The sequence below is a fragment of the Chaetodon trifascialis genome, chromosome 5 (assembly GCF_039877785.1).
Source record: "Chaetodon trifascialis isolate fChaTrf1 chromosome 5, fChaTrf1.hap1, whole genome shotgun sequence".
In the NCBI taxonomy this organism is placed as follows: Eukaryota; Metazoa; Chordata; class Actinopteri; order Chaetodontiformes; family Chaetodontidae; genus Chaetodon; species Chaetodon trifascialis.
Genome location: NC_092060.1, coordinates 15,759,220 through 15,782,957, shown reverse-complemented (window position 1 = coordinate 15,782,957; position 23,738 = coordinate 15,759,220). Strand labels below are relative to the sequence as shown.

At 46.4% G+C, this 23,738-nt stretch overlaps 1 protein-coding gene across 1 annotated transcript in view; it reads right to left on the bottom strand.

Moving 5' to 3' along the window:
- The window catches only part of LOC139331125 (bifunctional heparan sulfate N-deacetylase/N-sulfotransferase 1-like), a 40,401-nt gene that overhangs the window by 2,383 nt on the left and 14,280 nt on the right, over positions 1-23,738 (bottom strand). The window contains exons 2-12 of the mRNA XM_070962458.1: positions 10,278-11,295; positions 8,141-8,623; positions 7,303-7,390; positions 6,765-6,919; positions 5,836-6,021; positions 4,556-4,684; positions 2,624-2,806; positions 1,952-2,048; positions 1,548-1,671; positions 507-681; positions 180-350 (exon numbers count right to left, since the gene is read on the bottom strand). Of these exons, the coding sequence (XP_070818559.1) occupies positions 180-350; positions 507-681; positions 1,548-1,671; positions 1,952-2,048; positions 2,624-2,806; positions 4,556-4,684; positions 5,836-6,021; positions 6,765-6,919; positions 7,303-7,390; positions 8,141-8,623; positions 10,278-10,823 (2,337 nt within the window). The 5' untranslated portion in view covers positions 10,824-11,295. The remainder of the gene's footprint in view (positions 1-179; positions 351-506; positions 682-1,547; positions 1,672-1,951; positions 2,049-2,623; positions 2,807-4,555; positions 4,685-5,835; positions 6,022-6,764; positions 6,920-7,302; positions 7,391-8,140; positions 8,624-10,277; positions 11,296-23,738) is intronic.

Sequence of the window (23,738 nt, the reverse complement as noted above, 5' to 3'; positions counted from 1 at the left end):
TTTTTACAGAAAGCTCCCTGAAAAGTGTAAATTAAACGCTGCCGCTGATAGATACAGACATCAAGAAGATATCAGAGACCTATAAAGCTTGAATTCAGCTATCTTGCCATCTTAACATTGGTATTTGCTAATTTACTGCATACTATCCATCACTGCGTGCACAAACACACTCATGGTACCTGGCTGGAGTGGTAGTAGTTGAGCCAGCGCTCCAGGTGGATGGCGTACCAGCCTGGCACCAGACAGCGATTCTGGAGGACCCGCAGTTTGACGGGAGCGTCGTGGCCTGCAGTGATGACTTCATGGAAGGAGTATTTCAACGCCACCGGGTCATCGTGGGCTCTTTGGTGCTGTGGGCAGACAGAGAAGTGAGGAGAGTGAGTCTAAAATAACTGCATTACTCTGCTCGTGCAGATATGAACAAAGCGGCCGCTGGTTCACTTTCAAGAGTTAACACTCGTTATGTTATAAATTGCTGATGTGGTTTAAGGTTGCCTGTGACGGACCTGGTACCACGAGTATGCTCTGTCTGCAGGATTGATGAGGATGGTGATGATCTTGGCTTTGGGCAGGAGAGCAGCAGCCCTCTGAGCAGCCACCTCAGAGTCAAAGTAGTTGGCACTCTTCTCAAAGTAGTAGTCTGAACTGGTGTTGGAGGGCAGAGGGAAGTACTCCATATACCTAACACACACCAAACACAAACATACAAAGTGTTACAAACAGCCATAGCAGATCTGGTCCAATTTGCACTCTGCAGATAAGAAGAATTTCTCTGTGCGCTGTGTGGGTGATCGGCCATGTGCAACAGCTCGTTAAAAAAAACATCTATCAACACGGCTCAATGTTAATATTTGGGCAGCCCACTCACATATACTTCCTGCCAAGTCAATTTTGGGTTGGACTCTTTATGCTGCGATGCATGAAGCCTCTCATTGATGCAGGTTTCAAATCAATTAAACCAACAGGAAACTCAAAATAGGGAATTTCGAAGCAAACAGGTGTTAATTGTGTTTCTGGTCTTGCTCTTAGGAACTTCACTAATGAGCGGATTTGTTGTTGGTGGTGGTCTTGGAATCATTTGCATTTTGAGCCTTCATTTCATTTGCATTAAAAAGAAAACACCCCTGCCATCTTCTCAAAATTCAGTACAGTACATCAGAATGAACTACGTCATTTTTAATAATTTAACACTTTAAATGCTTTGCACAGTATTTCACCTGCATTCCTACAAATACATATGGGATATTATGGAATATTTTCACTATGGCAAAGTACTGAAAACCGTGTCATGATAACTCAACCTGTGCTTGACCTGACACAAATGTTGGCAAATGTAGCAAATCCATGAGCTTATGTACGAGATGGAAAGATGATATTATCTAGGAAGTTGAAAAAAGTGAATGAATTGGCCAAATTTAATGTAAAAAATGACCAGAGCCAAAGGAAACAATACTCATAAGTGCTTTTACAAACCCAGTTATTACATGATGGGGACATTTCTGTATACATAGTGGTTTAAATGTGACTGCTGCTCTGAGGCATCCTACCAGTCAATTCCTCTGTGGTAGTTGTGCCCATTGAAGAACTGGATCTCCTCAAAGGTCTCCTTGCTGGGGTAGTTACTGGTCAGGTCAGGGTGCATGCCAAGAAACAGGTAGAGCGCTGTCGTCCCTGAGAGAGCAGTGAAAAAACAAGTGGTTTGAGACAGGGTGAAGAAGATTGAAGGGAGTGCATATCCTGCTATATATATATATACAGTGAGGATGAACACAGTGTAAAAGGCAACTACAAACAACACATTAAAAACAAATCACAATCTACTCTACTGATTTTCAAAGAAATAATCAAACCACTGCCAACGTGACACGTCTGCTTCGGACTGAATGACACACTTCAGATTTAATCATTTCGTAATTCATCCTGTAGGGGGTGCTGAAGTACCACGTCTCACCTGTCTTCTGAGGCCCGATGACGAGCAGTTTGGGGAAGCGGTCACATGTTTTCTCTTTGGACCAGATGTCCTTGTGCCTTTTGTCCTCACAGGGATCCTGTAGCCACAAAAAGATAAACGATCCTTTGTTTTAAGCGTCGTTCCAACAGAACTCCAACAAATATCTCAAGTGGAAAATGGGGGAGAAAGCAGGTTAACCTTTGCTTACTCAAATTGACATATTTGTTAGAATTCTGATGGAGCCACTAAAGGATAAAGAAGCCTTTGTTTTGAGCATGGTTCCAACAGAATTATGACAAATATCTCCATTTGAAAATAGGAGAAAAGGCAGGTTAACCTTTGTTTGATCAAATTCTGGTCAGGACATGCATTTAATAAAACATGTTCGCATGGGTGATGCATTGCTCTCCAGCCACCGATAAAACAATGACTCATAACCAACGTCACACACATGCTGTGTCTGAATACAGTATGTATTGCAAAGGATTAAAGCCATTACTGTATAATACGATATTTTAAAGGGCTATTATTGTGTCATTGCAGCGCTCTATTACTGGACCATAAGCTGTCCAAAAATTACTACTGAACGTAAATTTTGCCTCTTCTGCCAAACAAATACAAACGTAATCAATATATAAATCATTCATATCTTCATCAGCATCTCATTCTTACCTGCCAGAGTGGGTCTCTCTCAGAGGGGAACAGGCTGAAGTATTTCTGAGCCAGCTGCACTGGAGGCAGGGTCTGCACCTTCAGGTTGGTCCAGGTCTGGACGAACATCATCAGGCTTTTAAAGGTGTACAGGCCGAGACGATCGTTCCCGTAGTTGGACAGGTGGGTCATGAAGATGCTAATCTATAAACGAGAAGGAAAGATTTATTAAAAGGGGATGAGGGTGTACTCTGGGAAATTATGAATATTTTTTGCTATATTCTGACACTTTGTACGCTAAACAATGAATTCATTAATCAATATGCACATTAATTGCTGAGGGAAATTAGTCGCGGCCCTAAATTTGACTTGACCATTTGTATCACTATATAGTAGAATGGATTTTAATGGTGTCATCAGCGTTAGGGCGGCACAGCAGTTAAAGGTCAAGTCCGTCTGAAAACACAAGTCAGGTGCTCATATGAACACTACAACAAGACTCCTCCTGTTCGCACTGCTCATTAAGAGATGCAAAGCCTTTCAATGGGGGACAAAATCCACTGTCTCACAAACATCTGCAAAAATATATTCTGCTTCATCTGAAGTCAATATGAGGCTTCAGCAGTCATCTGAGTTTGACTAATCAAGTGGATATCTTCCAAACTTTCAGTCTCTTTACGACAAATTTCCTCCTTTCTGTTCTACTTCGTCTTTCCCTGATGAGAGGGAAAATAACACAGAGAGGGAATTTCATACTAAAAAGACAAAAACTAATAAAACTTGTCTAACTCAGATTGCTGAAGCCTGATACTAACTTCAAATAAACTGCGAAACCTGCTGTGACGTTCATTCGGGCACCAGACTATTGTTTCCAGGCAGAATTGACTCCTTTAACTCAAGCAGTCACTGATAAGTCTCCAAAAACAGGATGTTTCCCTTTTCTGCCTTGAACACTTCAACAACACGTTGTGGACAAATGGGTGAAAGAGCAAATGCTGATTATGTTCACATGGACAAAATATTTTTTTCTGAAAAAGACAACATTCCTACGAAGCTGTTTACGCGGCTAATGAAAATAATTTTCCCACTAATATTCCCGTGTACACACAGCTGTGCAGATTCTGATCAGCAAACACAGCCTCCCTCTTTCATGTGTTCAACCACTTCCATGAAAAGGTCACTGTGGCAATATTTGCACACCAAAACCTGTTGATATCAAAGTCTTTCATAATGCTTAAAAGTGGGTGCGTTCCTCCTTCCGACCAGAAATGTGGGTTTTCCTTTTGTGTATGCATCTCTATCCCAGCCTTGCAAACTGTTGCTAAGCAACGCACAGAGCTGCCTGTAAACAGGCGAGAGGCCGTGTGTCGCAAACTGCGGTAAAAACCCGAACTGAGATGCATATTCAGAATGCATGTCCAAACAATGATCCTACAAACGGAAAAATGTCGGCATATGAGATAATGTTGCATGCCCCATTTGGAGTAACCAAATGTACTGTTTACATGACCGTATCAAATTCTATTATTGTGAATTTTGTCATTGTCAGGATAACAGTGAAATATGAGTGTGCGTGGAAACAAAGGGTGCTTCTTCCATAGGTTGGACAGAGCTCGGTTTTAAAAAGTGAGACACTGAGAAGAACACAATTATCTGCGGCCTAGAGTGGCTGACATTTGTTGCAGATATGATAATAAAAGCAACCTTTTTATATCATCTCAAAACAAAACATGTTAATGAATACGAGGAATGCTCAACATCGCATTTCGGCTCCAATGAAAGAAGCTTTCACAGCAGTGTAAAAAGAGAAAGCATGATGCAGACATCGCTGCATGACTCACTGACGACTCATTGTCCTTTCCCTCGCTGATATTTCAATTTACACCACCGGTTAAATGTGTTTCCAATTGTGCAAGACAAAGGCTGTGCTGTGCAGATGTGTGCTTGACTCACGGGGTTCAGTAGCACAGTGAGGAAGAGCTCTCCTCCATTGATGAGCTTGTCCAGTTCATTCGGACTGCCTGGGTAGTCTTTATAGAAGATGGTGTGTGTGAAAAGACCACACGTCTGCCTGGGCAGCACCTGTGATATAAACAAACACAAAGTCACCAAACCAAAAGGGCAGAAACAAGAAAAAAATCTCACACGCTCACACATACATTAAAAAAAAAAAGAAAGAAGATATGCACTCACACAAATAAACACACACCACGGGCCCTCCACTGAGAGCGGAGCTGTCAGTACTCCAGGCAGTTACCCCACACATTGTTTGCTTTCAATAACATTCATATTATGCAGCTCATCTAGCCAAAGCAAACCTCTTATTCACTCTGAGTCTATATGGAAATTCATGGAAATGCGTTTACAGTTTGGAGTGTCTGGGGAACTGAATATCAATCATCAGTAAGCAGTGGAGACTGTCCATTCAGACGGCACTATCTCAAGGACGGGAGTATAGCTCTGAGACCGCACAGGCTGACTGAATGCCAACACTACAAAGGAACCGGACTGAGGCTGCACTGTTTCCTATCAGCGCTGAAGGTCAAGCTGGGAAAGAAATAGATAGACTTTTCCCTCCCTTCTTTTGAACCTCTCGAATGTAATCTATTCGACTTTAATTCTGCTCTCATAACTATATTATTCTGCACCGGCAGAGTGCTGTGAAGCTGAATAAAGTGGAGTTTTTCTGGATGCTGACATTTCAGGGATTGGTAAAGTGCCAGAGATGTCAGTCTGTGCTATGGTGCTGACGCCTGCTAGGCAGCACGACTCAGACAGGTGTCTAACGCAGGACTGGTTCACTCAACTATGTTATCATCTCCCACTGTGTTGAGGAATGCAACAGCCCAACAAAACTAATTAGATGATTGCCTTTCTCAGGACTTCAGCTGCCTCTGTGACATACAGAATGAATGAAAATAAGATTCTGCTCAGCACCTTTGAGACAAGTAGAGGCAGAGAGGAAAGGAGGATGATAGGGCAAATACTGGGGGGGGGGGGGGGGGGGGGGGGGGGAGAGCGCTGGCCATGAGAGAAGTATAAACACAATAGAAGTGGAGGTGCATATGGAGAGATAATTATTGAATGAAGGATAGCATATGTTGAGGACAAAGAGAACCCTGAAAGGGATTACTGACTGAAAATGTAATGGATGTAGAGGGAAAGCAACCGGCCAGAGGTAACAAGATAATGAGGCCTTGTGGATGGCTGGCATGTATGAGAAGTGGTCTTACGCTAATGCCGCTGTGGATGAAACCTCGCCGGAAGCGGGCAGGCTTCAGGTGTGGGTATTCCTCTGTGCTGGTCACCTTGATGCCCCACACCTTCTTCCAGGCGTCGTACAGCTGCATGTGGACAGGGTAGACGCCCGAGTGGTGGGGCGCCACAGCATAGCCCATGTTAGTGGGGATCCCATGCTCCTACAGGTCGAAAAACAGGAGCAAGGAGAGGGAGGAGGCAGGAAGAAGAGGGAGGGAAAAGGTGTGAAAAGAAACCATTTTTGATAATACTCATGTCAGCATGTTCTGCACACTCATATATGAAATGAGTGTTAATGCAAACAGGACATCTTACAGCCACTGCCTCACACTGAAAGTGTTAACAGGTGAGGCACGGGGTGGCTTTTATTGCGAAACAGACGCGAGAAACTCAAAGCGCTCGTCTCCGAGCCGATGGCAACTTTTCATCGAAAATGTCACTCTCAGACTTTTTCTGTCAGCAGATCATTTTTAATAGCCACAGTGAGATGTTAGATGAGGCGCTGCAGGCGGCGGGCTGCACGACTCCAGCTCCTCAGCAGGGTAACCAGCTCCGCGGTGACCTCATGGTGTGTGGAAAACTTCTCGCATTGTGTGCGGCATGAATTGTTTTTCACTGACCTCTTAATCAGAACAATGTGAATTTGTTTGGCTGCGCTATAAACAGATAGACCAGTACAAAACCGGTGCTTGCTGCAGTATTAAACCACACTCGCCGTTACCTCGGTAACCACGGTTGTTGCCAAATCAAGCAGGACTGACATCTTACAGATTACAACTTCAACAAAAAGCATTAACATCTTGCCTAAGAGTGTCTATTTGAACAAGGAGCTAAGCGAGGACGGCTCTGATCACAGCGCTCGCCCAAAGCTGTGATCTGACCTTCTCCCCCCTCCGTGACTCACCATGGCAAATTTCTTGTTGAGCAACATCTGCTCGGCCAGCACGGACTGGTTGTGGAATAGATGGGGCTGCATGTGGCTCCACATGTGAGGGAACCACCAGAACTCCTTCACATAGGAGAGCAGCAGGTCGTCTCCCAGGTCCTCCTCGTCAGATCCTGGACACGACAGAGAGGGGAGGATGGTCAGATCCAGAAAGGAGGGAGACGAGGGAGGTCAGCAGAAGAAGAAGGGGTGGTGGGTGAAGAGGAAATGGAGGAGATAAGAATGGACAAAGGCAAAGGTGAAATGGGGTCAGCAGGAAATTAAAGTCAGAGAAGCAAAGGGAGACAAAGTCCAAATATTAGAGTGAAGCATGTGGGAGACGAGCAGGAAGACATAAAGTCAGGGCACGAAGGAGAAGACGACCAGCAGAGACATTAGAATAATGTGAATCAAAATTTCACAATCTCAGAAGTGGTATCTCTTTCAGTTTAGTGCATGCTCTCATCTCCGCTCGCGTTAACAGGAGCACAGGTTGTCTTCACAGGCTGCACCTTACCGGCGTGAAAGAATTTCCCTGAGAAGCCCAGATTGAAGGTGAAGTTGGGCACATGAGTGCGCAGCTCCCTTTGTGTCTCCAGCAGGGCCTGAAACAGTGGGAGGAGAGGAGAGTGAGTCAATGCACGTTGTGCTCATACTGGTGCACGAGTGCATTAATGAGGAAGCGTGAACGCCCAGGCGCACGCGTGCCCACATGCATATTTCATTCTGCAAGTTTCTCTCGGTAAACATCCAACATCCACTCCCAGTTGCCTCACTCCTTCTCCGTCATTCTGTTTGATATTTCTCTCTCCTCTGATTTGGGGTGTTTGTTTCATTTGATCTCCACGCTGGATGAGACTCCCAGCACACACCCTCTCTCACTCTCTCAGATTTCTCCGTCTTGTCGGGGTGTGATTTGTTCCTAAAAGCTTGCCGTTGCGCTGCCAGTGAGGAGGCCTTGATGCTTCTTCCATAATGTTTTCTTATACCCTCTGCCTCCACATGCGAGGGTGGTCTGTTCTGCTCTGAGGGGACGCGAGCAAGGAGCTTTTCAACATTCTTTGTATGTCTCTGGGCCCCTGAAATATTCATTGCTGTGGAGCTTCTGTGACAGTGTGAGCAGTGGGGCCTGTCAGCTTTGAGCGGCCTACTGGGATGAACGCATTCAAAAGGAGAAGAGGAGCGAGAAGAAGGGGTTTCTGTATGACTGGCAGAGGGTAGCACATGCTATATGTGAGGCAATTTTTTATATTTGAGCAAAGGGCTGTTGAAAACACTGGTTGATGAATATGTAAGTGGGCTCACTTTCTATTCTGGTAAAGTTTCTCCACTCGGAAACACATGCACAAACTCACCTTGACATCAGGCACCTTCATGCGTGTGCCCTCTTTGCCCACAAAGATGTCATCTATGTCCACCAGGATGTAGCGCTCCAGGGACAACGAGAGCCTCTTCCCTGTCAGAAAGGCCACAGCGTCCACAAACACCAGCTTGTGCAGCCAGAAGACCAAGTTGTTCCCGAACAGGACCCTCTGGATGCCGTCGTGGAGCCCCAGGTCCTGCACCACCGACGGGAGCAGAGCGGCGTTCTGCCCCATCGACGCGATGCTCTCCGCCGATTGGGTCTTGGCCAGCAACACGGGCTCGTATGTTGAGTGGTTGGACTGGAAAACAGTCCAGTCGTCCCCAGGGAGGGGACCTGGCAGGGGCTGCCCGGATCGAGTGATGAAGAGCAGGGGGGACTTGGGGTTGACTGTGCAGTCCTTCAGACCCAAGTTTGAGTGAAGAAAGAGGGGGAAGCCTTTCAGCTGTGCACTGAGCAGACTGTTTTCATTGGCCTGCTCAACAGAGAGACAGAGACAAGAGAGAGAAGTCACACAGATTCATCATAACCCAGAGTGATGAAGACAGAAATGTATTGGATATAATTCTCCCATTTCTCCAATCATGTGGGAAATAAGGAATGTCAGGCCTACTCAAACGTGAAGGCAGGAGGCAGCTTCTACCTGCTATGCTCCATATGTTCTGCTCTCAGACTGCAGTCAAAATGAAATAACCTCCTGCTGTGTCCTCTGCGATTCAGAAGACTGAGGGTTCTGTGATTATTCAGTGAAATATTCCCTCCTAAATGTGTCGCTCTCTGATTCTCTGATTCATGGACACACAAGCCCCCCTACCTCCTGCACTTTCATTGAGTCTTACTTAAAATTTCACCACCGTGTGTGTGTGTGTGTGTGTGTGTGTGTGTGTGTGTGTGTGTGTGTGTGTGTGTGTGTGTGTGTGTGTGTGTGTGTGTGTGTGTGTGTGATACAGGATCATAAAGTTTAACACTAACTTGCACTGTGCGGTGTCCACATGGTGCTTCATTATATTCACAGCCCTTAGGCCACATATTCAGCTTGGATATTTGAAGAAGGTGAAAGGTGAAACTCATGCAGCCCACGCATGCATATTCCTTTTGTTCCCCAAAAAGTCATTAACAGACAAAGAAAAATGCCAAATGTCATCACAGACCACAAAGTCATTTAAGTTTGGGGTCAATTACAGCCCAAAGAGTTCTAACTCCCACTAACTAACTGTGAAATTCAGAGAGACTTAGTAAGGCTTTGGGAATGTAGTGCTCCATAAATACTCTAAATCTAAATCATTCAATTTAAGTTAATCTGTACAACATAAACAAATACTCTTGATATGGATCCCTTCAAATTGGGCTTTACTGAATTGTGACCAGGCTCTGTGTTCACTGAGCTGAGAAATGTGCTTGTCATGGCCACACTGTTTATCAAGTGCCTCAAAAACATCTCCTGCATTGTACTGCAATCTCCTCCTTATCAGCAAACACAAATGCTGATACAGATGTTTGTAATCAGGCAGAATCTGACACACAGACATCACTTACTGCAAACAGCTTGGTTCAGATAGCAGAGCAGCACTGTTGTGCGTCTAGGTCATTGGGATGCACACACTCACTCCACTTCCTCCTCTCCCAATAGCCAGTAAATCCCATCAGGCTTTCTTTCCTAACCTTCACCTACACCGCCTAACATCTCTGCACCATCCATGCCTCCACATCCCTTTCTATATTCTTTCCATGGCTCAGAGATGGTGATTAAAACCATAAGACCTGAAAACAGGCCTTGGGCAAACAGGCTCAGCTAGGGATTACTGAGAGAGAGACAGAGAGAAAGACAAAGAGAGAGAGAGAGATAGAGGAAGAAAGAGGCACCGAGTCTGAGGAGAAAACAAGAAGAGAGGAAGGAGAGACTGAGGAGTGAAGGAGGCCAGATTGCAGAATAAAGAAAAACAAGAACTAGATAGAACATAAGAGAAACAGTGCAGTGGGACTGAATGATATTGAACCAGGCAGGTCTTTCCAACCCTGCGAATCCCATCTCCTTAGAGACGGTGGAGCCAGATGGACAGGGCAGAAGGTGTGAGTGAGAGGAGGGAGAGAAGGGAGGGGAGGCAGAGGGAGTGTGGTGTTGTCCTAACCTTGAAGAAGCCAATGATGCCCACTCCATATTCCACACAGTATTTGTCCAGCAGCTCTCGGTTCCAGGCGTCCAAGTTAACATACTTGAGAATGTTCTCATAAATCACCAGTGTGAAACGACCTCTCTCTTTGTCTGTCAATGTGGGCATGTCCCCTTTACCGGGAGAGATCTCAGTCCGGTACCTGAACCGGCCAGACTCCAGGATGGCCACAATCTCCTGACCCAGTTGAGAATACTGGCTCTCCACAAACACCAGAACCACAGGATCTGTCCTGGCCCCTCCGGGATCCACCCCGGGGCCCCCTGAGACGCTCCGCAACGGCAGTAGCCGGGACGGAGTGACCCTTGGGTCATCGGAGTCGGCGGATGCTCCCTCGGCCCCGGACACGCCCCCTCCCGATGGCTCCAGCTCCCGCTTGACGCCATAGAGGAAGTAGGCAGAGATGAAGACGCTGATGGTGCAGAAGAGGAAGAGGAGGAGGAGGGAAGTCTGCAAGGGGAGGAGACGGACCAGCCGACGGACTCGTGTCACGCATCCCAGCATCGTCTCGCGCCGCTCCGCCCCACCGGCCCAGCAACACGCCTTGGGGACAGTCTCTCTCGATGTAGGTAGAAAACGGCGAGCAGGAGTTATTCACAGCAAAGTCAGTCTTGTTATGGAGCTAAATACAAATGGCGTCAAGGTAGCAGCTGCAGCAGCTACTGGAGAAAGAAATGAGACGGTCTCACGTTGGCTCTCCCTCATATTGCACCGCTGCTTATGTCACCATGGCAGAGAAATGGGGGGCCTTGGACTGCTGGTACACACTTATGCCTCAGAGGGAGGGCTGGCAGGCCGAGTCACTGATGGAGAAAGATGATGGAAGACTCCATCACCTGTCCATCATGTGAACCTGCCAACCATGTCCCGGCTAGGTTTCGCTCCGCTCTTTTGATTGGAGAATGATCTCTTGAGAACAGTGAGGTCACACAGGTCATCTCAGCAGCACCATTCTCTTAGGATGGACTCTCATGACCTAGAAAAACAGCGAGACAGAAGAAAGTCATGTTAAAATGAGAGCGTGCAGCATCAGCATCAGCATCAACATCAGCTCCTATAGAACAAACCACATATTCTTTTGTTGTGTGGGTTTAGACGTGTGTGGGAGAGTGTGTATACCGCCGGTGCCAACAATCCACAAGTTCACTCCAAAGTAGTCCTTGCATTCACCTACACGAAGTGAGAGCTGCCAATTTCCCCCTACACACACACACACACACACACACACACACACACACACACACACACACACACACACACACACACACACGCACACACACACACAGCCCTAACCTGCGTGCGCAAACGTAAATACACACACCCAAAAAAATCATTCGCTCACGCAGCCTCCACACAATCAATAGTCAGAGTGTGAGTGACAACAAAGCCTCGAGGCGAGCCAATTCACGACTCCGTCCAGTAGGACTGTGTGACTGCATACAAGTGAAGCCATCACCCGCAGGGACGCTCGCCTTCCATTTCTCTCGAATCCACAACGGCACGGAGACCAAAACGGGGTGCAAGAGAGGAAAGCTGACGGAAGGGAAGCGATCCAAGAGCAGAGGAGTGGATGACAGTGACAGACAGGCCTGGCAACAGTCGGATCCTTTACTCTGGGAGGAAACCCCCTTATCTCACTCACTGTGCATCCCCACATGCCTATCATAATATACCGATATTCTTTAGCCAGCCTCCATCAAGCCGAGTGTGAAAAGTACAACAAGCGGCATGAGGATGGTGTGAGGTAGTCTCTTACAAAAACATCATTTCTCCATTTAGGGGCCTGGTGGAGAACTGAGACAGAGCATCATTACCTTTGCATGGAAAAGCTCTGTCCATTAAGCTGGAGAGCTATCGAGGTGTGTGCACACACAACCCTTTATAAAACCCCAGATAACCATTAGAGTCGAGTCACAACCCCCTCAACCCGAAGACATTAAACAGCGACCGCTAAGCCCATCAAGACTCATCAGACACAAATCAGACATAAAAAGGATTTGATAATGCCATCAGAAGGTTTATCAGCAACACCATAAACCAAGGTTTAATCAAAGGTGAGTAACATTAAAAATACAAGAGTGGCCATACAATGCTCGGTACAGCGAATCCTGTGGGCTGCGAGCTTCCATCCAATAGCATCAGAATCAATAAATTATTGATTCCTCACAGCCTAAACTTCGGAGTTCTATGAAGATAATCCTTTGATCATTGACCTTATCATTCATGCAAGCACAGTATAACACAGGGCAAAAAAAAAAAAAAAAAAAAAATCAGGCCCATATATTGTCCCTTTAATGTAATCAAGGTCAGCATTCTGGCAAGTAGCTCTGCCCCCTCGAGCCTTCAAGCTAAGCTTAACAGGATGCCTCTGCCTCCCTGCGAGTGCAGTGGAAGAAATCACACTTCTTTTTTTCTGTGAGTCGTGTCCAAATTTCCTCTTCGCAGTGAGGCAGAGTCTAATGTAAAGAGAGGCCGTGAAGAAGCAGTGGGCGTTCAGAGAATGTATCGCAGCAGTGCAGACAAAAACCAACAGCCCTGGTCGCTTGAAGATCCCCCACCCCAACCCAGTAGCTTGTTTGTTCGTTTCTGAGGTAGCCAGGGTTCGTGCCACAGCATATCAAAGTACGATTAGCCACAGGAAGTGACTGCTGCTGAAAACAGTAAAGCAGAAGAGAGACAACTCTTAACATGACACCCAGGCCTCACCCAGGCCTTTCAGGGGGAAGGGCTCGTGTTGACGTGTACAAAATAAAAGTGAATGACAACTTCCACAAGGTTTCTCATCACCATGTTCTAGTTATGAGGGCTGGGAAAGCATCCAGTATTCTTCATTCTATTGAGTTACCCTGTTCCTTTTTTTTTTTTTTTTTTTGAATTCATTGATTAGTTTAGTCAAGAAAATGTCTGACAATAATGAAAAAACCCCATCAAAAGTTTCCAAAAAACAAAATGACGTCTTCAAACTGCTCGTTTTGTCCAACCGTTAATCTTCTGTTGATTAAAGGTGCCCCGTGGATTTTTCTTGTAAATAAACAAAGTTTGTGTTTACGCTCTGTGCTTCTCACCAAAACGCAGTGTGTGCATCCGTCACGTCTAACAAATGGGGTGGATTCATTTTTCTTCCTTGTGAAACACTTGCTAAGCTGATTTAATTTAAAGCCTGCACCGTTAACTTGATCGCAGCATTCTTTCATCTCTGCCCTTGCTGCTGCGTTGCTGCCCCCACCTGTACACCAAAAATGTAAACCAAAGAAAACTAGTCTTTTTTGTCCAAATGAAGATTAATATTCTTTGGATCGAGTAAACTGTTAATCAACTAATCGCTGCAGCTCTAGGACCCACTTCTAAAAGCACTGCTCCACAGCGCTGCTGTTGCTCGTCAGTTTAACGATCTTAAATGTGATTTTGCGTACATTTTAGCCCATTGTGTTGTATACCGCCACAGGAAAATAACTTTATTAATAATGCAATAATGACTTCAAACACACATCACCCCGCTCCACTCTAGACAGATATTTCCTCTTATTTATCAGAATGAAGACGTTATATTTGTCCGCAGGGACACAACGAGCTCTGGCGTGACTCTAATGACACTGTTGACAAGGCTTGGAAGCAGAATAAATGGTGACACAACACAAACAGAGTTGGGGCGCAGAAAACCTCACTTCTTGCCCAATTCGCAGCAGTGATGACCGCCTCCCAATGCTGACCTTCAGACTGAGATACAAAGAGCTACAACCGAAGGCAGGAAGGGAGAGGGGGTGAGAGAGAGAGAGAGAGAGAGAGAGAGAGAGAGAGAGAGAGAGAGAGAGAGAGAGTGACGGCCTGAGTGGGGGAGAAGGAGAGCAGCTGGCACAAAGAGAACTAAAGCTCAAGGCCCCGAGTGTGAAGCTACAGCTTTGAGCGCAGGCCAGCTAAATGGAGAGTACAATACATTAGACTATAATAGAGATGAGGATACAGCACTGACTGAATAACGGCTAATGGATCTCAAATGTCCACACACCCATCTCACCTAATGTGTCTCCTACTTTCTGTGCGTACCTTAGAAGAAGCCCAGATACAACCGCAAACATCTCCGTCCTCCTGCCTTCAAAGCAATAGATGCAAAAATGCAGAGGAGGAAGAAAAGAGAACGTAAATATTTCATGTTAAGCAGGATCTGACGAAAGGTATAGTCAGCAGACGCATGCATAAGGCAAAGAGCAGCCAAAAGGTGCGTCGAGACCAAAGTTTTCAGTCTGTTTTAACTCATGCGTACAGAGAGAGAGGCAGATGAAGACTAATGCGTACCTGCTAGCTAACCTTTTCATTGTCACTGATGGCAAGAGCTCAGTGTGAACATGAGCTCTGTAATTGCGTACGTGGCCTAAAAGTATCCCTCAGCATCCCTCCCTGCAGAGGCAGTAGAGAACAAGAGTGGAAAGGGGGACAAAAGCAGAGAAAGGGATAAGATGAACAATGACCAAACCTTCAGAAAAAAAAAGAAAAAAAAAACAGATTGGTGGGAGAAATGAGCGAGACATTCACCCCTAAGGCGACCATCAATCTCCAGGCTTTGAAAAGCATCAATTAAAATATTCCCCTCGTTATTTCATAGCCGCTGAAAGATGGCGACAGAATGAAGTGGGGGCATAAACAATAGCAGGTGATGGCCGAGGAGACAGACTAATGCTATTCCTCAGGGTGGGTGGTCACTCAAATCTGCCCCCTTTCTGTGACGGGAAGCAGGCCAGAACCATACTGCTAGATTAATGAGAGACGATGAGGAACAGGGGGACGGAGCCTGGTCCTCAGCTGTAACAACTCTCTGGATAAACAACGCTAAGGTTGGCCATATGTAGCCTCACATGTCCTGTTCCCTCTAACCCCGACCCCCCCCCCGCCCTGACACTATTGCACTTCTTGTGAGGTGTGAATGAGACTAAGTGTCCCGCGGCTCGTGAGGGGAGTCAGTACATTAACACCGTCGACTGTCCCCGGACTAGCCGTCGGTGATCTTTTCGACAAATAAACTTTTAAAAGGGGAGCTGAATCCTCCGAGGCCGAGTGTCCCCCCTTTCCCCAATCCGTCCCCTCACCCCTGACTGACAGAAATAAACGATGACCCTCTGTGTTCAATCACCGCAGGCCTTGGCAACTGCACGTTCTCCATGGAAACAGCGGAGTTACGTTGAGTTCAGAGGCATGGAAACTGTGCAGAGGGAACGAGGAGGGAGGGCAGTAATCCATACGACACTCATCAAAAGGCTACTGTTGTTGTCACTTTCTCGGTCTTCGTCTGAGCCGCTTTGGTACACGCACATCAATGCACGATCACAGCGGAAACGGACCCCAGAGACTCATTAGAAGATCTACAATCCAAATTATCTTACTACAAAGCACAAGTGTTTTGTTTGTATTTATTCCTGAGCAAATATCACTGAGCCTTCGTGCAAACACTTGGGCCTCACAAAGACAAAAACAAGTTTGGTTTGGCCGGATGCATCGTACGCCAGGCCATCGGTCAAGGTTAAATGGGTAAGAATGACGCCAATGTAATCCCTAATCTGTAATCCTGTTAATCTCGACACTGCAAACAGTACCAAATGTGCTTATGCCAGCTCCGTTACTGTGCGAGTTGCCTTGAAGAGATTAAGAAATGAGACACAATAGACTGATGGAAGCGAGGACTGAACATTATTAAGGGAGAGGTCTGAACGCTACGTATCATTCCTTCTGGTCTGGTCATAAAATGGCGCATGTGTTACTCGTTTAGAGGACTTAACCTAACTCCAGAAGCCACAAATTCAGAATCTGCCGTTTCAGAGGTGTTGCGACCACTGTGGTTGGAATTCTCCACCACAAGCAGCAAGAAGCAAAGCGAAAGCAAATTTCTGTATTTGCATTCAGCCTCCTACCCCTTTCTGCAAGAGATTAAACTTCAAAAAGCGAGAATTTTCACATTTCTTTTGAAGCACATCTAAAGCAACAAACAGGCGCATGAGAGGAGCAAGGACTCCCCTTGTTTAAGAGGTTACATTTAAAAGCCACAGTCACAGGGTCTTTTTCTTTTCCCCTTAAGCCAGCCTTGGCATTCATCAATATAGAATCAATCAATCTGAAATTTGAATTCCATTTTATGCATCCATTGTGGCTGCTGCGATTAAAGGCTTAGGCCGTGAAATAGCGTGGAGCGCAGCGCCGGATTCTCGCTCCGGCTTCCGCCTCCCACCCTTCAGCCAGTCTGAATGCACAAGCAGGCAGCTTCATTTCAGCTGCAAACATTTACAGCGACACTTCCCTCTCCCTCTGTCTCATCAATTCATTTCATGCCGCTGCGTGAAGGACAGCGGACTCGGCAGGGAAATGTAGTTTTTGCCTTCTAATTCTCTAGCAAGTGACTTTCAGACCATTTCCCCCACCAAACCATGCGGCTGAATTATCACATCATTTTTCAGCACCTCAATTTACTGTCCCCAAGACTGAGGCAATTTCACAGAAGAAAAATGCCTTCCCTCAATTCGCCGGTGCCCCTCCAATTACATCTCAAGGCCCTACTTGAAGACCTCGGTCCCAGCATTGTCGTAATTGAAATGATTGCAATGCTATTCGTTGACACAGTAATGGGAGAAAGAGGCAGACACTCGTCTTTAAATCCAGACAAGGGAGTGCAATCTTTTCCTAAGAGCGATTATGAACAGAACGGCAAGACAGCAGAAGTGTGTTCAATGACAATTAGCGGGAATTGGGGCATTTCTATACTGTAGTATAAATACACCAGACAGAGCAAGATCCCACCCCTCAGACTTCCATCAGAGGGATCAAGTCAGATTCCATCAACACAGATATCATCCTCCATGAAGATAACCTGAGCAGGCACAGGCATAATGGCATGATTACACATTCATATTATGTGGGGACGATTAGGATCAAGATGGATAAAAACACAGAGGGCAGAAGATTAAATATACATGCCGCTCTCCGAGTCCTTTTCATCTCAGACTCAGTTCCCAAATCTCCCATCTTCTTTTAGATCTGGGATCTCGAGCAGGAGGGATCTAAGAGGAGCAGGAGGTGTATAATGGATTACCTCACAGTGTGAAAAGCAGTGCGGATGAGCTGTGGGAGTCATGGGAAAACTGTGGCAGGGTGGAGACGGAGTGGGGAAAGGGTCATTAGGGAACAGTGAAGCCGGGATGTGAAATGGAGACTTTCCTCAATGGTACAGTATTACTCCCCTGGGCGATGGTGCAGAATGGAAGCAGCACCTTGATCGATAGCCTCGATCACCTCCACATAGCACATAAAAAGCACTGTGCACACACATACACCGCCCTCCTCCACCCTTGCTGATAACCACCGGCAGCTCGCTACCACAGTATATCTATTTATAGACAGTGTGCCCCATTTACAGGCATGGGGACACTGGATCTGTACAATAAAAACAGTTGAGACCATGAAAGACATCATTTGTATCCTGCAGACCTTTATTAGACGGAGCAGAGATACATCCAGAAATTCCCACAGCTAGCGTTTAGACGGACAGTTGAACTGTTATCACTCGCAAATGGAACGGCCAAGGCGCCACGTCTGAATTAACCGCAATCTAATTCATGTGATTACATGGTGGACAGATTAATTATACACGTAACAAGAGAATGGACTGATTAAGCCAATGAGAGAGACACAATTGACCCCATTTCGAAGGCACTGCATATGATTTCATCTTTGAGTGACACAGCAGACTTTGAGCCGGCAGCCACAGGAGAGGAGATCCTACGGTGTGTGTCATTGAAATGCATAATAATTTCCTTCACTGGTCTCTTTTGATGGTTTGACATCATGCATATGGATGTCCTGCAGGGTGGAAATTACGCCAGTGACATGTTTATGTGTGGAAATTATACGAAGGACCTGAAGCAGCGAATCGCCCCCACTTTCCTTGCACGCGCACACAAAAAAATTAAAAGTGTACACTTCGGAGAAAAGAGGGAGCTCACTCTATTAGATTTCTGAGGGGAGAAATAGTCTCATAGTGCCTCGGACAGCCAACGCGAGGCACGGGGAGGTGGCGGCAGAGGGAGGAAGGGGTTGGTCATTTATCATTTTTGTCAGTCTTGGTAGGGAGGGGAGGTGGGGCAGGGGGGCTTTCATATAAATTGAGTGTAGGTGGAATCAATGTGGCGTTGTTGGTGAGAGCAGGGGGGTGCGGGGGAGCCAGATCAATGCTGGTGGGAGTGACTGTTTGTTCTCATTGTTTATCTACTGTCATCTCAGGACGCTGCTGAAGGACAGGGGAGCATGGCGGGCAGCACAATGTCTCCATTGGGACTGAGGATTCGTAATGGGCCCCTCCTTATACAAACAATGGACATCACTCAGGAGGTGAAAGTCATGCTGCCCGTGGATAAGGCACGTCCGAGTGCGAGCCAGTGTGTGACTAAGCGTGGGAGTTGGGGGGTTCAGAGTAGAAGGGGGCAAGAGGAGATAACAGCACTCGTCAGTGTGGTTTCATGCTGCAGGGTCTGCCGATCAAATCAACGGCCCGTTCGGCTGAGAAAAGCTATCCCGAGCTCCGCAGAATCTCCGACTGAAGCACAACAGCTTTATTAGGACTTTTACACCTGCAGCAGAACAGCAATAACAGATCTGCTGACCTGACGTGAACCTGCGATGCTATCAAGCAGCAACAACGCTGGCGATGACCGCCGATGAATAAAAGAAGACGATCAAACTAATAATAAAATCCCCGGGCATGCTGTAACACAAGGCGTAACACACAAACAATATAAGTGTCTTATCTGCTCAGTCAATCTGGGAGAGACCGAGGGAAAACGGCCGAGCGGAGGATGTATCTCCGAGCGTAATCGGCCTAAGTACAATACCTGCTCATGAAATGATGATGAGCTAGATTCAAGAGGCCGCCCAGTGAATTTCAGGTATTATCATTCCCAGGGGAGCCCTGCCTCTCTCCTCCCTCTCTCCCCCTTTTATACCTCCCTCTTCCATCTTCCCTTCTTTCATGTCCAGATAAGAAACGGCCCGCACTGATCTGACTGTGATTCGCGCAGCAGAAATACGTTCCCATGGGAATATCGCGGTGCGGAAGAATAGCTGACACAAGAGATGAGATTCTGTTGTGCTGCCCATATTTTTGCCCGCGAGATCAAACGGGTAGGATTTTTCCTCCTGCATGAAAACTCACTCCTAATCATCAGCTTGCTTTCAAAGCACAATCATGAACAGATAAATGGGTGGAAGTGGAAATTTGTCTGGAGGGCTGTGTACAGTATGTTTTGCATAAACAAACAGTACACACTCGACACGTGCCCCCATCGTGGTAATTTCAGGCTCTAAATGTGTGAAGGCTCCGACTGCAGAGAAACACCCAGCCTCATGATTGGCTTATCGCAATAACAATAATTACACTCCCAATTGTAGCCCCAGTCATGAATCCTATTACAAATCCTGTGTGTTTTCTGAAGCTCAGCTCCAGCTTTTCTCTTCTCCCTCTCTCACACTTTCTGCTTCGGTCACGGTTTTTAAAGCAGAACCCACAGCTGAGCTCCGCGATACTCGCTGGTTTTCCAACGTGGCAGTATTCACCCCCCCACCCCCCTGTTTTATGACATTAATTCCACTGAATTTCTACAAACTGACCAGCAAGTATTCGATTACTCAATCTATATGCAATTCCATGAAAGTTTAATGATGGAGAGGCATTGCTTATATATTAGCTCCATATGTGGCATGTTAATATTAATCAGATAATTGTACAAATCTGAACAGAGAGCAGCTACGTGCAACGAAGGGGTGAAACTGATACTGAACAGAGTCGTATGTGGATGATACAAGCACCACTTTCCTGTCAAAAAAGACATTATGAAGACATTCGAAACCAACAGAAGAGAATGATCCCTTGTAGTGCAGTGAGATCAGCCAAGTAAGAAGGATCAAATCTGGCACAGCTGTGTGTTTGTTTAGAGCAGGATGTTCTCAAAAACTGAGCATCTCTGCACTGAAGGACGGCGGCGTGAGAGCCACCGAGAGGCCTGTAGCAGTTCTGAAGAATTTACAGGGTTTCACGGCCGAGAGATGGGAGACACTGTGCATTCAACGATTGCTGCCCGGGGTATTCACCAGTCACAGTTTTACAGCGCAGTGGCGAAGAGAAAGCCAATGTAAAAAAAAAACCTCACATGATGTCTAAGCTAGTGTTTGCCAGAAGGCCTGTGGGAGAATTTGAAACAAAGCTGAAGTAGGTTTTATAGTGTGATGAGACATAAATGTAGCTTTTTGGCTGTCATACTAAACACCGTGTTTGATGTAAGCCAAGAAACTCATCATCATCACCATGAAAGTTGCAGTTTGATGCTGCGGAGATGCTTCTGTGTGGCAAGACCTGGAAGAATAGTGGAGGCTTCGGGGGGGGTTCAAGTTTAACAGAAGACTGCGACTTAGGAGATGATTTATGTTTCAGCAAGACATCAACCCAAACATTGGCCAAAAGCTACACAGGAACTGCTTTAACGCGGCACTGTTTATGTCCTGAAGTCCAGACCTCTATCCAATCCAGAATTAGCTGCAGGACTTTAAACTTGCAGTTCGTGACACTTGACAGGGCCTGTGCAGTTTTGCAGCTGGTCTGGATGCGTTTTCAGGCCTTCTACCATGCCATGTCTCTTATCCTCTAGTCTCCCCAAAATAAACACAGCTCTGCCACAGCTCACCCTTATCCCTTTCCCAGCTTTAGTCTTAACTCTGCCACCAGTCGAGACTCTTGTCTGTTTGTCTCTACCTGTCCTGAGCCGAGCTGCGTTCCCTTCCCCTGTTCTCGTTCTGGACCAGAGGGTGAGGCATGTGTGGGTGTCACAGAGCTGACAGGTCTATCTGGGCTCTGTCTACAGCGCCGGTTCTTCCCATTTCCCCTCTTCAATGCCGCCTCTACAGCTGCTGTGTATCCTACCGTGACACCACACACACACACACACACACACACACACACACACACACACACACACACACACACACACACACACACACACACACACACACACACACACACACACACACACACACACACACACACAAGTATCAGTTTACAGAAGGGGGTAGCTGCGGCCTGTGCACAGGGTCAAGCCTCCATGGGGCTGCATGCATGGTGGATGTCCCGGAACACAACACTTTGAAATCAAAACACTTTTTCATTATTTTTTTAGAAGGTGAAACAGGCCGAGGGGGTGCAGCAGAGAGAGAGACAGAGAGAGGTGCATGTGTATTTACGTGGGAAGAAAGCTATGCTTTTCCCTGTCAGTTCAAGGAAAGCCTGTCAGAGTTATGGATTAAATGCCACTGTGCTGCATTGTATACGCTCAAACACACACGTGCGCACGCTACATTATAACCATTTTAATGATGCATATGTGTGCCGCTCATGTGTGTAGATGTGTGCACGTTTGTGCCGTGCACATGTGGCTCATCGGTGGGTAGCAGGTCCAAACACCCAGTCTGAAAAGCAGACTGTCACGTAGCGTGTTAGCCATGTAAAATCTAAAAATCTGTCTCCTGCCACCCATCCATTAAAGGCCAGCAGCTGCCAGAGTCAATGCGGTTCAGGCGCACGTCGTCACCATAAACCCTATGTAACACATTTCTCATTTGCTACGCCACTCAGCCATTTGCTCTCTCTCTGAGCACACAAACAGTCATTTCACTCTCTCACACACACACACACACACACACACACACACACACACACACACACACAAATTAAAAATGGCTTTATTGGCATGAATCTCACATCAGCAATATTGCCAAAGCATCGAGAATCGATAAAAAAAAATATAGTTTAGAATTTCAAACAAGAAGAGGAGAATACTACACTAAAAAAATGCACATGCACACACATGCACACACACATGCACACACACACACACACACACACACACACACACACACACACACACACACACACACACACACACACACACACACACACACACACACACACACACACACACAGTGGTGTATTTTCCCTCCCGCCAGCTGTAACAGGTGTGTGGGGGGTAGGAAGTGGTAAGCTGATCCAGCCATGAAGACCCACTCCTTCCCCTCTCTTGCCAAAACATCCCCAGTCCCACTGCCATCCTTCACCTCCTGAAGGGTAACTTCCAATCAGTCCAGCAGATCAATACGCCCTAGCCTCAGGATATGAGGCTCTAAAGCTAACTAGAAGCACTTAAGGAGAGGGGAATCTGTATTGATTACAAAGGGTTAATGGGACCTTGTGTGCTGGCTACGCTTTTTTGGGATTGGAAATGTGTGACTCGGTCAGTTAATTGATACAAATTGGTAACACACGTGCAAACCTGACTGTCGAACTGTCGAGGGTTTAATATGACGAGTCTGCAGTCCGTGGCCTCGTGTTTTGACACTTAAGAATGTACACAAAGGTGAAATCCGGCTGAATGAAAAAATGATAATAGCTCCTCCGTCAGAGGGGAGCACGGTGTCACAATGAATCAGTGCAGACTGAACTAGATGGCCAGAAAGAAAGCAAACTGGTAAATCTTTTATCTGCGCTGCGAGTAAAAATACGGAGTATGATAAGGTTCAGGATGCCATGACATCTTTGCCCCAATATCAATTATTCAGCATCGCCTTTTCTAACCTTTTAATTATACATCAATGTTAGAATAACAAAGACTAGGGACGCTCAGTTTGTTCCTGCTTACAAAGGCCATGACAATGAAACCGGATGGGAGAACTTTAGCCTTTAGGTAGAGGATGGAGGAAGACGGAAGAGAAAAAGGCCTTCAGGCAGCTTTGGCCTGCTGTCAAGCTGTCATTTATGATGTGTCCGCCTCACCCACTATGTGATCAGAGATCAAAGGGTTAACTGAAACTCTGGCCTATAGCCCTGTGCTTACATTATTCAACAGCTTGTTACAACAGCCTGCTCCCTGATCTCACACACAGGGAGACAGAGCTGGAAACTCCAGGGAGGGGAGCGCTAGGGACGAATAGCCGGATTAAGAAAAAGGGATGACAGAGAGACCGGGCGGCGGGAGAGAAGAAAGATAGGAACAGAATGAGGGGTGGACCTGAGGGATGTGGAAAAAAAGCGAGGCGTGGAAGAAACAAGAAATTCAATAGGATGAAAAGAGGGACCGAGAAATGGGAAGGATGAGAAAGTGGTGAAAGATGGCGAGAGAGCACAGGTGGATGGGGGGGGGCTACCCGCCCAAATGTGCCTGTTGCCACGGGAGACTGATCAGAATTGCTGAATATGGACGTTTAACCTTTGACCACGTATCTTATTTGTTAGCTGAGACCCATATTTGTGTGACGTTTTATACAACATCTGTTTTATTCACAGACTTTTCACAGCACAGCAGCAGATCACGCGGCCCTCCACTTACTCCCATCTCACATGTG